Source organism: Diorhabda carinulata, chromosome X (assembly GCF_026250575.1).
Source record: "Diorhabda carinulata isolate Delta chromosome X, icDioCari1.1, whole genome shotgun sequence".
Lineage (NCBI taxonomy): Eukaryota > Metazoa > Arthropoda > Insecta > Coleoptera > Chrysomelidae > Diorhabda > Diorhabda carinulata.
The window spans coordinates 49,836,396-49,852,687 of record NC_079472.1 but is presented as its reverse complement, the minus strand read 5'-3'; the positions used below and the strand labels follow the sequence as shown (position 1 = coordinate 49,852,687).

The window sequence follows — 16,292 nt, the reverse complement described above, 5'->3', positions numbered from 1 at the left end:
AATATTTTCCAGCTTCTGTTCGCTCTTCTTGAAATATTTCTGGGAGGTTTGAGCTTTATGTGACCTATACAACAGGAAATTTTTAAGACTTCTCGTTCATAATCTGACGTTTACTCTCATGTCCGCTCCAGACTCCTAGAGGACACAAGACTTGGCAATCGAAGGCGACAGGAGTGCTAGTCGTACGCAATACCAATTTAATGAGTTTCGACTACTTCAAAATGGACGTGATTCAAGTGAATGCGTTAACTACTTTGTGCGCCTACCAATATTATGTCTTCGTTTATAGCAAAAGGGGATGTACTACCTAGGTAGATATATTTGGTATAATTTCATGCACTCAACTTCAACTCTCACCCGAAAAACCGATACAAAGCAATGCTTATGTGCAAAAGGACCTTCTGAAAGCTCTTAGTTTAGTTTAAACTTCTGTTTATCGACTACTGTTTCCTCTGAAACAATCAATATCTGGAGATTGATTTGTATGTGATGATACAAATACGAATAGGTATTTTAAACTCTCTTATAGTTGATTATCTCCTTATTACTCTCACATAAAACTTGAAATGTTTCTGGGGGATTTTGAGCTTGATTCATGCAATATTATTTACCACAGTAATGCTGAACGTATTTACCGGGCTTTTGAGTGTTAATAATATTTTGTTTTGCTTAGCAGCTATAGAGTTGACTTAACTGTTATTATTTTCTTTTAAAATATTGTACTTTCTATTATGAGATCATAATAACATAGCTACATGCAAAAACAGTAATCAAACTACCAAAGAAAGGGGTATTGAATACTTTGGTTGAAAAAAGTCTTGGCGAAGCAGTGGATAGGAGCCTGTCGTCGAGAGGATAAAATTAATTTGAAATATGGTAAATAAATGTCGTAAATTACAAAATAAGGTACCCAATTCCTATTTTTGTCCAATAATCAGAGTTATTTTATGTTATTGTCGATTCACTTGTAGAATTATTAACAAAAACTGTTCCAGTCTGGAAATATTTAGATACAATACCTCTTATTTAGTGTAATTCACGCGTGTTTCTTCCATTCATTTCGAAAAGAATACCTAGTCCCGTATAATGCAAAATATATAGGATTAAAAAACATTGTTTATTCAACTTTATATGATTCGCTCAAAGAAATAAATAAAATATATCCATAATATATCAGTAATAATATTATTGAATTGAATAATTCCATAATTTTGTTAATAATATTTTAAATAGTCTCTTATTTCACGAAACAGGTAGGAAATTATATTCCTTATAAAGCCGGTACCACACGATGCGTCCAATGCTTCCAATATTGTACGCTGATATGATTGGATGCATCGTGAGATCGTATTGCGTATGTTATTCGACGAATGTTTTGCTTCCATTGTTGGCATTGGAACGTTGGTCATGGAAAGTCGTTTTTTTTGACCCGTGTTAAAGAAATACGCAACATTGGAATGAAATTCAAACCAAGACTTGTTGTCCTCTTGCATGTAAATGCTACGTGTTTTGTATGAAAAAGCAAAGTTGCCAGTTTCATCCAGTTTATTTTGAAAAAATTTATATCTATTGCATGCTGTTCATTACTTTTTTTTTACTTTTTAATTCCTCTAATAAGTTTAGATGAGGTTCGAGCTCTCGTCCAATGTTCAACCAACGTGGTACACATCGTGTAGGTGCAGCACTGCATCCAGCTTTTCTTCCAATTTTCAGCCGTACGTTGGAACGCGAATGTTGGTGAAAACGTTAGATGCCTTAAGATCGGGAAATTTAACTGATAAATTCAATAAACATATAAATCATACATGGTATATAGACATGTCTTTGTTTCAAATATAACTTTTGGAATCAAAATAAAACTTTATAATAGGTTTATATTATACTTCACATTTTGATTGCAACGTGACATCACATTGTGGGAGAAAAATCGAGCGTGCCTGCGCATATGCGACCGGTCTATGTTTACGAGTACTTGATAACGGACTCAATAGACATATGTTAAAATCTCTTATCGTTTATCATCTCCTGGTTCCTCTTTCACAAGTTTTGGAACGTTTTTGGGGGATTTTGAACTTATAATGCACTCAGTAGGACTTACTGTTTATTACCTCCGGTTTACTCTCACAAAAATTATGAAATGTTTATTTATCATCTCCTGGTTATTCGTATATAAGTTTTGGAATATTTTGGGGGGGATTTTGAACTTGATCATCGACTGAATAGGAATAGTTTGAGCTCTCTTACTATTATCGTCTCCTGTTTACTCTCACAAAAATTTTGAAATGTTTCTGGGGGAGGATATGAGACTTAATAGGATCATCATTTCCCATCTTGTTTAATTTATCACCTCCCCCTGCTCTCATAGAATCATTGAATTTATTGTTTCGATTCGAGTTAGACTTTCCTATGTACTTAATTGAGTATTTTGAACTTTATTTTGAGTTCATTTCCTATTCACTCTTAGCAACTTTTATGATGTTTCTGACAGACTTTCAGCTTGATATATTCTCAATAGGAACATTTTAATTGTATCGTTTATCATCTCCTTTTTATTATCACATAATCATTGATTTATTTCTGTGGGATTGACTCGCTCTTGCATTAGTGAATGTGGTTTTTGAATTGTTACTTTTCATTATGAATTACTAATCGAACACTTTCAAAAATATTCTGAATAATATCTATTTATAATAGATTGTTAACAATATTATTTAAAAATACTATCCATTATAATATATAATTCCGTCTCTCATTGTATAATAAGACATTTTCAAGGTCGGATCTAAAAACAAACTTCGAGTGCATTTGTACCGAAACTAGATTCTTTAAAAACTATTTCTTAAATTCCAAGACAACAATCCTAGACAACCATTTCAATAATAAAAAACATAATAGTCATATTTATTTTAAAAATTATATTTGTGTCATATACAGGATATTTTTAATGAAAAATCATGATTGTTTAACTATCTGAATGATATTTATATTCATCTATCATTATATTTGTCACATGCAACGTTGCCGTATCGATGCGCTAAGATTTCTCGTGAAATATATATTGAGTCCTATTTGTAACGATATCGAAATTTGAGGCTAACATATAAAATAGATTTTTTAGAAATAAATAATGAGAAAACATTCTTCTAACCACTTAGATTATAACAAAACGATCGTTTTTAGCCTGTAATCATATAAAGTTGCCATAAGCGGAACTTCTGTAGTACATATTTTTTCACGACTCATTACCAGTTCAGTGATGTCTGTGATATCGAAGTGGCTTATTCTGTTCATCTGTAGTCTGTAGATTTTTTGCTAGCGCCATTTTGTCCTTGTTTCGCCTTTTATGATGCTAAGTTTAAGTGAAATTTTTATTTATACCCAATAAAGTACGCCTGAACTTGCTTTAATGCTGGAAACAGCTTACAAAGATGACACTATGGGAAAACTTAATTGTACGAATAGTTGGTGCGGCTTAAAAACTTGGACAAACTGGAGGCCACAAACCGTCGAGTGATCATTGATCAGCTGTCGATAAGTGATGGGTTATCTTAGGTTTCATGTCATGTAATGGGTTGCTGTTTGTTCCTTGTACTTTGACTGAACAGAAAGAACATCGAGTTAAAATATGTCGTGCTTTGAAAGAACGGCATGGAGATTATCCAGATTTTCTGTCAAGATCTATTACTAGTGATAAGTCATGGTGCTATGGATATAATTTAGAATCAAAGCAACAGTCAAGTCTATGGAAGATATCATAGTTTCCCCGTCCCAAAAAATGCTATCAAGTCAAATTAAACGGGGAAACAATACTGATTTGCTTTTTTCATAAACAGAGTGTAGTTCATGCAGAGTTGGTTCCCCCAGGTCAAAGGTGTAATTTGGAAATGTTTGGTGTTTCTTAGGAGTTATTTTAGTTCAACAGTTTTTAGCTAAAAATGTCCAGGTATAAAAATAGCTATAAAAGGGGTTCATAGTTTTGTAAAACATTTGAGATTAAGTATTTTTTTAAATAATTTCGGCTACTTTTGGTTTTTCCCTCGTATCTCTTATTTCAGCCCTATGGTATTGAACCATGGTATAGTCACCACTGATTTAAATTTTATGCAAAAAAACTTAGAGGAGAAATGAGATGCCCATAAATGCTAAATGTGTAACTCTAATCTTTCTTATTTTTATGTATGTTTCCATATTCTGGAAAATAATAGTCTTGTTAGATTAAAAATGATGCTTATCATTATTATTATCATTATCATTGACCAGATGTTCTGGTCAATTTAAAAACCACTACTCCTCTCTATACCAACTATAATATTCATAATCCTAATATTTTTACTAGTAGTTTAATCCATAACAGGCATAATCTACGTTACGTAAAATATAAGAAATTCAAATTACTATTTATTTTTTATTGTGTTCATTTACTTAGCTCAAAATCCTTATAAACATAAAAAGATACTAAGTCTGACAACATCAAATTTAAAATTAAATTATCTATGAATTTATCCCCTCTCTTCCAAAGTATGCAGTAATGGCGGTGGCGCCGCAGTCGTGGCGAACTTGGTAGTTCGTGTTTGTCATTCGTTGGAGTGGTCTAAATTGTACAAAACAATAATAAATAAGACGAAGTTGTAGTGTTTGTACTTAAGATTATTATTATATGTGATAATCAGTGATTACGTGTATTATATATTCGTAAATTATTTACTAGGTGTGTGTATTTATCAGGGCTATTATGAGGATTTGACAGCTTAAGATTACAACTTGTAGTCAGTAGTAGAAAGTAAGTGCATATATGTGAATAACCAGCAAACCTAAATTCTAAAAAAAGTTTCACGTTATTCTCATTTGATTTCTCATTTTATTTTTTACTGCAACATAATATTTACCATAAAAATAAGTTATAAAGGCACACCCTTCGAGAAAATGTAAATACGAACATAAACAATAGTATTTCATCTTGATGCAATACCCAACAAATACATTAAATACACCAAGTAATTTATGTGAATGGGACAGTCATTTTAGAAAAAATGGCTTTCCGTTTAAACCATATAAACATATGTTGTTTATCAAATTTTATATTTTAATTCAAATGACTTTAAATAATATTTGTTTATATAAATATGTAGTGTGATATACTCTATGAACATATTGTAATATCTGTTATAGCAAGAATAATATTTTGGCACAAGAAACACTTTTATATTCGTTTATCGATATACTCAGAATCTCCAAGAATTACATTGATGCATTTAAACAAAGTAGGTCCAGGTCTGGGTTTTTTTTTTGTTTCAAAAAAGTGTATTTATTTGGTTTTTAAAATTCATCATAACTTAATATTTTTGTAAATTATAAGATCGGCATCAAATATTCTTAGATGTCAAAAGTAGCACTCAACGTATATAAAAACGAAAAAAGAAATAACTTCATAACAATTAATTTGACCACTTCTTTTGGTGATGAATATCGGTATCTACACAATTCATCTTTTAATGAGAAAACAATAAGTAATCATTAGGTCGAGGCTATAAAACTCACAGTGTCTTATACAAATTGATTCCCTGTTTTGAATTAAATCTTCACAATTTTTGACAAATTAACAGTCTTATATCATCTTGAGTAGAAGCATATATTGATAGTCATAGTGGAATTTCATCCCACTATCTAATACATTTTCCATTCTCACCTCACCTTTTTTTCTTGACATGGTATTCATTCACCTTCAATATAATGTCCTACTAATGTCCTGTATTGGTATCGGTTGGTACATGTTCATTTCCTTTGGTGGTTGAAGTATATAATGTAATGATAGCTTTGCAAACAAATATATCTGTCCAATTCTAAGTTAACAATGTACACTTCCTTTTTATATCTCCATTTTCATTTATCTGAGGTCAGAATAAGCTTCTTATTAATTCTGAAGACCTGTGAATATGATTTAAAAGATTTTTCTGTACTTGCCACAATCTGTACAAAGTTTGTGCTACATTAGAAAGATTGAAGAACAGATTCTTCTTTCTTCTAATATCTATTATGACTCTTATTCTATGTACCTAATCTATGGTTTAGTGGTTTCCTTCAAATAAAAAGTGATGGTAGAGTATGCTCTCTTTCCTCGATTGTTGTATTTAATGATCTAGTGGAATTATTTGAATAGTTTTGAAGCTACAAATAAGTGAGAATGGTTAGTAACAACACACTTGACAATTGTTTTCCTATATGTTCCACCACTACTTTTGTATCAAGTATTTCTATCGAATATCAATAATATTTTCATATTAGATGAAATATCTATGTTGCCAGCATTACTTTACAAAAATTTATGTTTACTGCTGCCTTTATGTCATCGCTCGATGAAGTTGTGGTGATCATTTCTATTTCTATTCTATTTCTTTTATTCAATGTTAGATATTAATCTACCGAACAGAATAATTGATTGCTATGAGTTGCTAATCATTGATCATATAGAAGTAGAATATTTGGTTCAAAATCTCTGAGCATCTTTTACTGAGACGAGTGTTTAATAGTTATCTATGAGGTAATATAGATGGTTTCTACTGCAATGTATAGGTCCTCTAAACTGATGTTTAATCATATTTACTATGTGGAGATGAATTGATATACAGTGGAAATGAAAGAGAAATTAATAAAGAACCAGCAAAATCGAAATAAAAATTCTAGTACTCACCTTATATCAGGCCAATGCAATGGAACAACTCTATTGTGAATCAAGAGGAATATAAAAAAGCAGTAAAGACTCAAACGAGATAGTTAGATGACAAGAATATAAAGTGGCTCAGGTAGGCCTTCGGAGGTTAAAGGTAAGGAGAACAATCTGTGTATTTGAACAAGTGTCAGTGAAATTTTAAATATTGAACTATAATATATAATTTTTCAACTTTGAATATTCTACAATTGTTATATTCATATCACACCCTTTGTCTGGGAAAATTTTGAATTGCTGGACACTTTTTCAACTTTTCCCTTATATGAGATACTACTCGTTACCTCTACCCTCCATAGTTAGGCATAAGTCAAAAGATGTTCTAGAGAAACCGTGAATGGATAGAGAACAAATTTTGAGAAGTGTTTAGCATTTGGTTTCAGTAGCTAACATGTTTGTAGTATTTGGGTATTTAATATATGAATATATCCAGTTCAATTTTGTATGTTATCTAACCAAATGAAACTTAAATATTTTGTGATGAAAGTTTGTATGTTGATTATCAGCTCAATATATTCTTATTCAAAATATCATTTAGTTTTAATATGTAGTAGTTTTATCTAAAGGAAGGATAAGGTACTATTTCTATTGGCACTAGTTTATTAATAATATATAATTACTCAATTTCTGGAACTAACTTGATACAATTTGTTAGTGCTTAGACATCAGTCAATCTTCTAATCATTGAATGTCTTAACTTTATGATGATTATAGTATAATTAGTAGTTTTGTGATAAGATAAAATTATTTTTGACCTTCAAGGATCTGTTTGATGAATGCATTTTCCGGCTAGGTTTTATTGTTTAGTTATTTTGTTGGTGCGATTATTAGTTAGGTATATACCTATTGAAGAATGATTATATATATAGATTCATTTTTTTAACCTTTCTTATCGGGTTGACAACTCTATGGTATTGTTGTATAGATAACTGACTGTTTTTGTTTGTTAAGGCTTAGCTTAGATCTTGATCATTTTCCGATTTTATCTTTTGAAGATTTAGTTTATAGCTAACAATAAAACGATTATTTTGTGGACCTTAACAATAATTGACGTTTATCATTAATGTCAAATAATTTTGTCATATTTTTTTTTGTAGGTATTATCGGGTAATCTATTGTCGTTAAAGCTTATTTATTTACAATTTTCTCTACTGTTGATTGTGTATGAAAATTATAGCGATACTGTTTATCTTTTATTACAGCCGGATTAAAATTACAATATCTCAACGTGCGGGTGCGGTTATGAGATAATCGATAAAAATGAGGAGGTAGAAAAAAGTGGAAAATGAGTGGAAATCCCGTAGGAGGGTTGCTGCAACAGCAACAACCCAATGTAATGACTCAACTAAAACGTCAAAAACTGACGAACTGTAGAGACAGCGTGCCCTCTGTCCATGGAAGACCCACGACTTCCCTTAGTATCAAAACAAGACTCAGCAATCATCAGAGAAATTTGAGCCTCGATTTTAGGTAAGTTTTTCTACTTGGAAATATTAATCGATCATTAAAATAAATGCATTTTCACTTTTATATAACAAATATTTGAAGAAGTAGACTTATTTTCTATAAAGTATTAAAGACTGCAGAATGTATCTAGAATTATGTGGCAGGAACTTGGCAACATACTGGTCTTCATTGTAGCACCGGCACAATGAGAATTGTTTGTAGTTGGCCAATGTTAACACTAGAATATATTTTTTTTTCTATAACAAGTAAAAAAAAAGCAGTAGGATTCATTTTATTTAATGAAACAACAGTGGACGTGGCGAAATGTAATCGCGACGAGGAAGTAAAGTTTCACAAGCCCCAAACAACTAATTTCATCGAAACGGTATTCCCAGAACCACAACCGTGTTTCACGAGTTTCAATATCGTTTTCTATATAGAACTGCCGCGTTTGTACAAGGGTTACTACTTAAGTTGCCATATCTCTACTGAGATATGGCAACACTGATTATGTCAATTACCATAATAAAGTTTTCATTCTTAATGGTGAATGTACTCGTAACTTGCGCTGTTTACAGATACTTGAAAAATTCATATTGGTCAAAAATTGGAATTAAATCGCGAATATTTTCATACGATGATATTCTATAACTTTTGATGTGGATTAAACCAATAGCAGTGTGCCGTTCAACTCGTTTCGGCTTTTGGTGACAAAACACTATCTGGAGCCACCGTGTTTCGCTTTTTTCGAAATCGAATGTTGTGCCAGAAAACGTCGATGTTGTGCGTAAACTGAAATTACAAGATCTTAACATACCGTGAGATTGCGGCATACTTAGGCATTAAATTCATTTCTATACATTCAACATTGTATAAAATTTGGTTGTTAAAAAGATTTGTTCGCATTGGTTGCCGCATAATTTGACAATTGCTCAAAAAAAATTCAAACGAGGTGTTTCAAAAGATCGTGACAGGTGACGAATCATGGATCTATATGAATCCGAAACTAACTAACAATAGACTGTATGGGTGTCTTCCAATACTAATCAAATCCAACTGTTGTTTGCGCACGAAGCACTTCAAAGTAAATCGTCGCCTGCTTTTTTGGAATAACTGGACATGTCGGCACCGTTCCATTAGAGCAACGTAGAACGGTCAATTCCATATGGTACTCTAACATTTGTTAACAAAACTTTTCTTAAAAATCAGGGAAACCAATCGCAGAAGACGACAATGCGAGCTCTCACACACAGTTCAAAACAAAACGTTTTTGAACAGTCAAAATATCGAATTGATGGGTCCTTGTTTAGTACACAAAGATTCCTTCTTATCACCGCAGATCAAAAATAAAATGTTTTTCTCCACATGAGAAACGATTGATGCGTTCAAATTACATGCTTTTCGACAATAGGTTCAAACGCATGCAAAAATGTATTGATTTTAATGGAAAATATTTTGAAAACCAATAAAGTCATATCCAGTTGCAAATAAATGTTTTTATTTTTCTATCTCAAAACTCGAGTGACAACCTTCATATTTACGACTAGAGACGTTCGTATAGAGCGAGGTTTCCGAAATGTCATTTCAAATGTCACTGTTCGTTGATTATTCTGCGATAATTTTTTTCTGAACAATATTTTGAATGGATATAGGTAATAGTCTCTATGAACGAGGATGTATTGGTATCTAGTTAGCCTAGACCAGTTCCATGCATAAACAAAATGTTGCGTTACCATAGCAACGAACAATAATTTATTAGAAGTGTCAGTGTAAGCATATTTACGAAGAAATGCTTAATGCCCGTGAAAAATTGGACTGCAAGCTTCAAAAGAAGTAAATTTTCTATTGAAGATGATGATCGATCGGGAAGGCCAGTTTCTGTGTCAGTTTCCGAAAATATCGATGCAGTTCATGACATGATTTTATCAGACCGTCGAATTGGGTTAAAATGGATATCTGAAGCAATTAATCTTTCATACGAACGCGTTCATTATAAAGTTCACAACAAGAGAAAAATTGCTGCAAAATGGATCCCCAAATGTTTGAATGTTGACCAAAAGCGTACAAAGGTAGAAACATAGCGTTCGATCTGTGCTCGGTTTTAAAACAATGTAGACTTCTTAAACCGAATTGTTACTATGGATGATACTTGGGTATATTTCTACGATCCAGAAATAAAGCAACAATCGATGGAATGGCGACACTCTGGTTCTCCAAGAACTAAGAAGTTTCGTGTCCAAAAATCTGCTCGAAAAGTTCTTGCTTCAGTTTTTTGGGATTGCAATGTAATCATGATTGATTTTTTGGATAAGGGTAGAAAAATAACTGGAGATTACTATTCGACATTACTGACCACTCTACGGGAAAAATTTAAAGAGAAAAGACGCGGAAACCTATCCAAAGGAGTTTTGTTTTTGCAGGACAACGCCCCTGCACACAAATCTGATGTTGTCATGTAAAAAATTCGTGATTTAGGGTTTGAACCCTAACTAGAACACCCCCCTTATTCACCAGATTTGGCTCCGTCCGATTATCATATCTTTCCTCAACTGAAAAAAAGCTTAAAAGGTCGTAAATTTTCTTCCAACGAGGAGTTTATAAAAACTGTGGAGGTCTGGTTTGCAGAGCAAGAAGAAACATTTTTTTTTGAAAGGTCTAGAGACGTTGCAGGTTCGCTGTAATAAATGTATCCATTCAAGAGGAGAATATGTTGAGTAATAAAATATTTTCACATTGAAATTTTGTTTGGTTCTATAGTGGGCTAAGAATTTTTCAATATATCCTCGTATTGCTAATAAACACTGCTTTAAGAGGGTTTTATCTTTCAGAAAAATGGTAAAATGAAATTTTGATAGCTTCAATTCGATACTTAGCTTACCAGTAGCATCAAATGATAAGCGTAAAAACGGTATCCATCATCACCGTGTAGTAATTTCTTTCCGAGAACAAATCTTGGATCAAACTGAAACTAATTCAGAATATGAAAATATGTGGGGATTCTAGAGGGGATGTCTTTGTTTTTCAAGTTCGGTGTGTTTTTAAAATTGAAATGCGTAATGACAAATATCAAATCTGCGCGTTGTACGACTGCACTGCTAGTACTGACTTCAATCTCTCAGTTGTCGCCAAGTTATTCGATTCATACTCATTCCAATTGTGAGTTACGAATTGTGATTCGATTTTTACAAACCGAAGGGTGTAGGTCTGTTGAAATTCACCCTAGGATGCGTACAGTCTACGGTAATTATTGTATGACTGTCAATGCTTATGCAATGAAATTAGCTGTAGGTCGAACGGTTACAGACTTTTCTGTATCAAATTGTTGTTAGGATACCGACAACAGTGTGCCTGTTAGGACCAAAAAATGTTGAATGTAAACCACAAAATTAAACGGATAGCGTCAATTCTATTATTTCCCACATGGCATAAGAAGGTGGTAAACAATTTCTTGCTAACTGTTTCTTGTTAGAACTTTATTTTCGAAAGTACGAGGAAAATTGACAACCGAAATAGTTATAATGATTAAAACTGTCATTCTTCGTCATCGCTTATTAGAAAAAGCGTCAACAGATCGTGGACAGAAGAAAAAAAACACGGTGGATCAGTACGGTTACGTCAGATTAGCTCTGCTAAATTAGTTGATAAATTTGCGTCTCGCTCAATATCTTCCATATTCGTATTGCCACTTTCAGATAAGTATTTTCAGAATAATATTAACGTAACTTTTCCTCGGTGTCTTTGATTGTGTTTCTACGTAAATAATAATATTTAATAAACAATAAAAGAAGTAAATTTTGAGATATGACATCAGAAATATGACTGAGATTAATAATTTAATAATCGTAGCGAAAGTATTATCAATCATTTATTAAGTAAATAAATTAAAGTATTGTATTTTTGCATAGAACAAATCTAAAGTGTAAACTTTTTATTTGAAGAGCATACTTACTTACAGTTTGGTAAACAATCAGAACAATTAATCTAGATCACCTATGTATTTATTTTTCAATTAAAAGTTTTACCATCATGAATCCATTATTTATAAGGCGATTGAACGATTCGATGATCATTTATTTGCGCTACCGACTTTTTATGTGTAAAACGAGGAAAATATTAGAAAAGAATCTTGCAGAGAAAAAAATTGATACAGGAATAGTAACAATTATGAATTTTTTTAGATTCCTATTTAAAGAAAATATTTTGATTGTTTACAAGGATACCAAAACAAAAAAGAATTTGAAGTCGATTTTTCACTAAACAAAATACAAACTTGATTCGTGTGTAGAATAAAACAAAATTGGAATTGTTTACAAACTTTTTCGAGACTGGCGTGTTGGAATTTTTTGTTTCGAATCTAGTCCGAAAGTGTTAAATCTAAAGGTTTCGAACCCCTATAATATTAGCTGGCACATGTAAAAAAAATGGAGTAAACATTTATCGTAAATCAGGGGCTATTTAGGTGCGAAAATCAATAATCGGGAGTATTTAAAGTTTTTGAAAAATTCAAAAATTCCTTGAATGATTTTGTGCTTGTTCCAATATCAATGATCGATTCCATTTTTATTTTGTTCCTTAACTCATAATTTCGGTTAGGTTAGGTTGGTCTGCCAGCTTTTGGTATTCCACCGAGCATACTCTGATGGTCTAAGCAATAATCCATTCAAACAGGATTTAAGTCTTCATTACGTGCAACAGATTTCTGTCAAAAAAAATTTTATGTCCAATTTTTAATCTTCAAAAATTCCCTGAATGCCTTTTGTTTCGATGAGCTTTCTACAAGTGGTGGATGTTGAAGAGACTGGTGCTTGTTCCAATATCAAAATCGATTTTAAATAAGATTTGATCTTGAAATATACACCAGTATCATTAAGGTCTACCACTTTTAGTACATTGAAAAAATAGTCATTCAAGGAATTTTTGATGGTTAGAAGTTGAATGGAAATATTTTTAACAGGTGTCTCTTGCACTTAATGAACACTTAAATCATGTTTAATTGGATTATTGCTGAGACCATTAATGAGAGTATGCTCGGTGAAATATCAAAATCTGGCAGACCTAAATCTAAACTAAATAAATTAGGAGTTAATGAACAAAATAAGAATGAAATCGATTTTACATACGATTATCTATATTGGAACAAGCCATTCAAGAAATTTTTGATGGTTTAATGTTGAAAAATGGAAAATTTTTGACAAGAATTTGTTGCACTTCACTCTTTTGTGAAACAAAGAGCACAAAATTATTTTGATTTAAATAGGTATCGTCAAGTTTGAAAAACCTGGCAGATTTTTTTTTTCGAATTATTTCAAAAACTATAAATGCACCCTAATATATCATTTGGGCACCTAAAAAGCTTTCATTTACGATAAATTTTTAATCTATTTTTATGACTTGGGTCAGCCAATTTTATAGAGGTACTTATTAGGTCTCGACGTATTTTGACACGTTTGGTGAAAACATCGTGTTGGGTTTTTTTGTTGTCAACAAATCGTTTTCCTTGTTTGTATAAGTACGAATTTGTATTAAATTAGTAGGTTTGTTTTAAAATACTGAATAAATTCATTACATATATTAGTCCGGTTAAATTAGACACGCTAGATTTAAAAAAAAATAATACCAAACCAGAAATTGGTACAATCCGTCCGATGCTTTTTTTTTCAATTAGAAAGTTTAAAAAAATTGCTTTTTTTTAGTAGGCTGGAAAAATTGTAAATCATGCAAACTTCTTTTTTAAAAATAGCAACTAGACAAAATTGTTTCGTAATATATACACTTCGTCCCAACACCCTTAAGGTATTGTCTTTGGCGCGATATTTTTTTATGTAACTTTCTTGGAAGCCCTATTTCACGATATTTTCTTTTTAACATTCAATATAAAAGAAGTATACTATTGTGAATGATGAAAGCCGTGTGATTTCGATAAATTATGGAATTAGTCTCATTCATAATCGTATAATACTTTTGCTTCCTCTTGTTTCTGTTCTTTCTCTTCTTTATGTGTACACGTAAAATCCACAACAATGGATTTGATGTCTCATCGATGATATATGATTCCTATCCTGATATCTATTCAATATTAAACCACAACTCTCCTTGACAAACAGTACATGCTAGTGTATAATCCAACTTTTCGGTAGCCGAATTTATTATTAAATCCCTTTCACAATTGTAAAAAATTCTGTTCATGATGTTATGTAAAGTTTAGACTGGTCTTTGTTTGAAATGAATGAAATTAAGGGTATTAAATGAATGACCATCTGAAAAACAGCGTTAAAAATATTATTTTATACTACATACTACACGAAAAGTTAGGCTGGGTTAAAATAACATAATATTTAACACAGTTTTGCTTGTGAATATTTGTTTAATACAGTTACGAACTCGCCCTATGATATAGACTGTTCTAACATGTTATCGAAACTAACTGCTATTTTTTTATATTTATTTTTTGTGATCTGTTTACTGTACTTTTTTGTTATCCGTTTTTATAGAGACAGTTTCTAGAAAGGCATTTTTGTTTACTGTTGGCATTCTAGAAATTTCATGAAACGGAAAGATCTAGAATGAGATTTTAATATATAAAGTGGAAAGATTAGTAGGCAGATTTACATACTCAAGTACGGATTCAAACGGACAGATTTCTTGCCAAACTTACACTGAATTTTCAGTGAACCAGTACTCAAAACTCTGAATAAGGAAAATTGGTGATATTTGGGATATGAGAGGTTTGGTATGTTATGATATAATTTTGCAATCTTTGCTGCATTTCGTTGATTTCTCTCCAAAACAACAATCTAACCTTAATTGTGTGTGAGTATGAGTTTCAGTTGAAATTTGACTAAGGCTATCCAAAACAAGTGAATTATTCTGATCTTCCAATACAGTATTTGATTTCATTTATCAAACAAGGTAAATATTAAGTGTTTATTTATAAAACCATTATTTCAGATTTATTTTTATTATTGTAAATGTTGCATAACTTTTTATTTTATGATTTTAGAACGAATATTAAATTAGCTTACACTTTAGGGAGGTTAGGAAGGAGAAAACAATTCAACGGAAAAACATTGAAGCAAGGCTGTTGAAAAGACAAAAAAGTTCAGCACACAAACAAAAAAGATCGACAGAAATAGAGTGCTCATTATAAAGTTTTACAAAAATTTTGTTAGAAGAGTGTATTGGAATGTTTCAGATAACTGAGATTAAAGTATATTTATATTAACAATGTAAAAATATAGATTAGAAGAATGATTTTTTCACTGACATTGTTTCATTGATATGAAAAAATGAAAAGGTAAAAGTGTGTTAAACATCCCCAGCCTGCTTGTAAGTATAGGCAGATGGCAGAATATGAATAACTTCCTGAAAATCGATATTTTATCGTATTATGCTCTGAAACTAATATTTTTTCGCATTCTACATTCATTTCTATGTGTGAAAAGCTCTGTACAATTCGCCGATGTTTTCAATTGCTCACCCCATTTGACAACAACCGTTTTTTGTTAATTATCACTTGCTTTTAAACAGTCACGTCTTTCTAATCTAAGGGCGAAATTTTTAGTTGCATTCAAATATATTTTAAATTTGAATATCGAAAAAATGTGCAGCTGAACACCGTATATTTTCACAAAAATGTACATAAAAATAGCAGCTTAAGACGGAAACGTCCTGAATTATTAAGTAGCCCCCGTATTTGTAAATCATGTGTGGGAGGGCGTTGTGAATTGTTAGCATTCTTCATCAATGACACGTTTTTGTTTAGTAATAGTTTTCTTAAATAGAGTCAATTAGTCCAATTAAATTCAACTATCCCTTGTTATAATTTAGTTTGATTGGAATTTATGAAAGAATTCTTTTTATCAACCAGACATGAATGAAGTATCATATACCGGAAGCTCCTACTGGGTACTACGAGATAGTGGTGACTACTAGTCATAAACGTAACGTTATTGTTTGAAGAACAATTTGATATTGTCTAGGGTATTTAGGTAGAGAAAACTAAATAATTAGGATTTTTTGTTTGGTGAAGGCAAACTTATTAGAAAATTTTTCACTACCTTTTAGCAATAGTCTAGTTTTTAGGTACATATTTTAGCCGCCAGAACGTTTTGTATTTATTTAC

At 31.5% G+C, this 16,292-nt stretch overlaps 1 protein-coding gene across 1 annotated transcript in view; it reads left to right on the top strand.

Annotated features, from left to right (window-relative positions):
* Positions 1 to 4,515: 4,515 nt before the first annotated feature.
* The window catches only part of LOC130902350 (phosphatidylinositol 4-kinase beta), a 77,573-nt gene continuing 65,796 nt past the window's right edge, over positions 4,516 to 16,292 (top strand). Inside the window, exons 1-2 of the mRNA XM_057814441.1 lie at positions 4,516 to 4,780; positions 7,927 to 8,194. Coding sequence (XP_057670424.1) covers positions 8,010 to 8,194 — 185 coding nt within the window. The 5' untranslated portion in view covers positions 4,516 to 4,780; positions 7,927 to 8,009. The remainder of the gene's footprint in view (positions 4,781 to 7,926; positions 8,195 to 16,292) is intronic.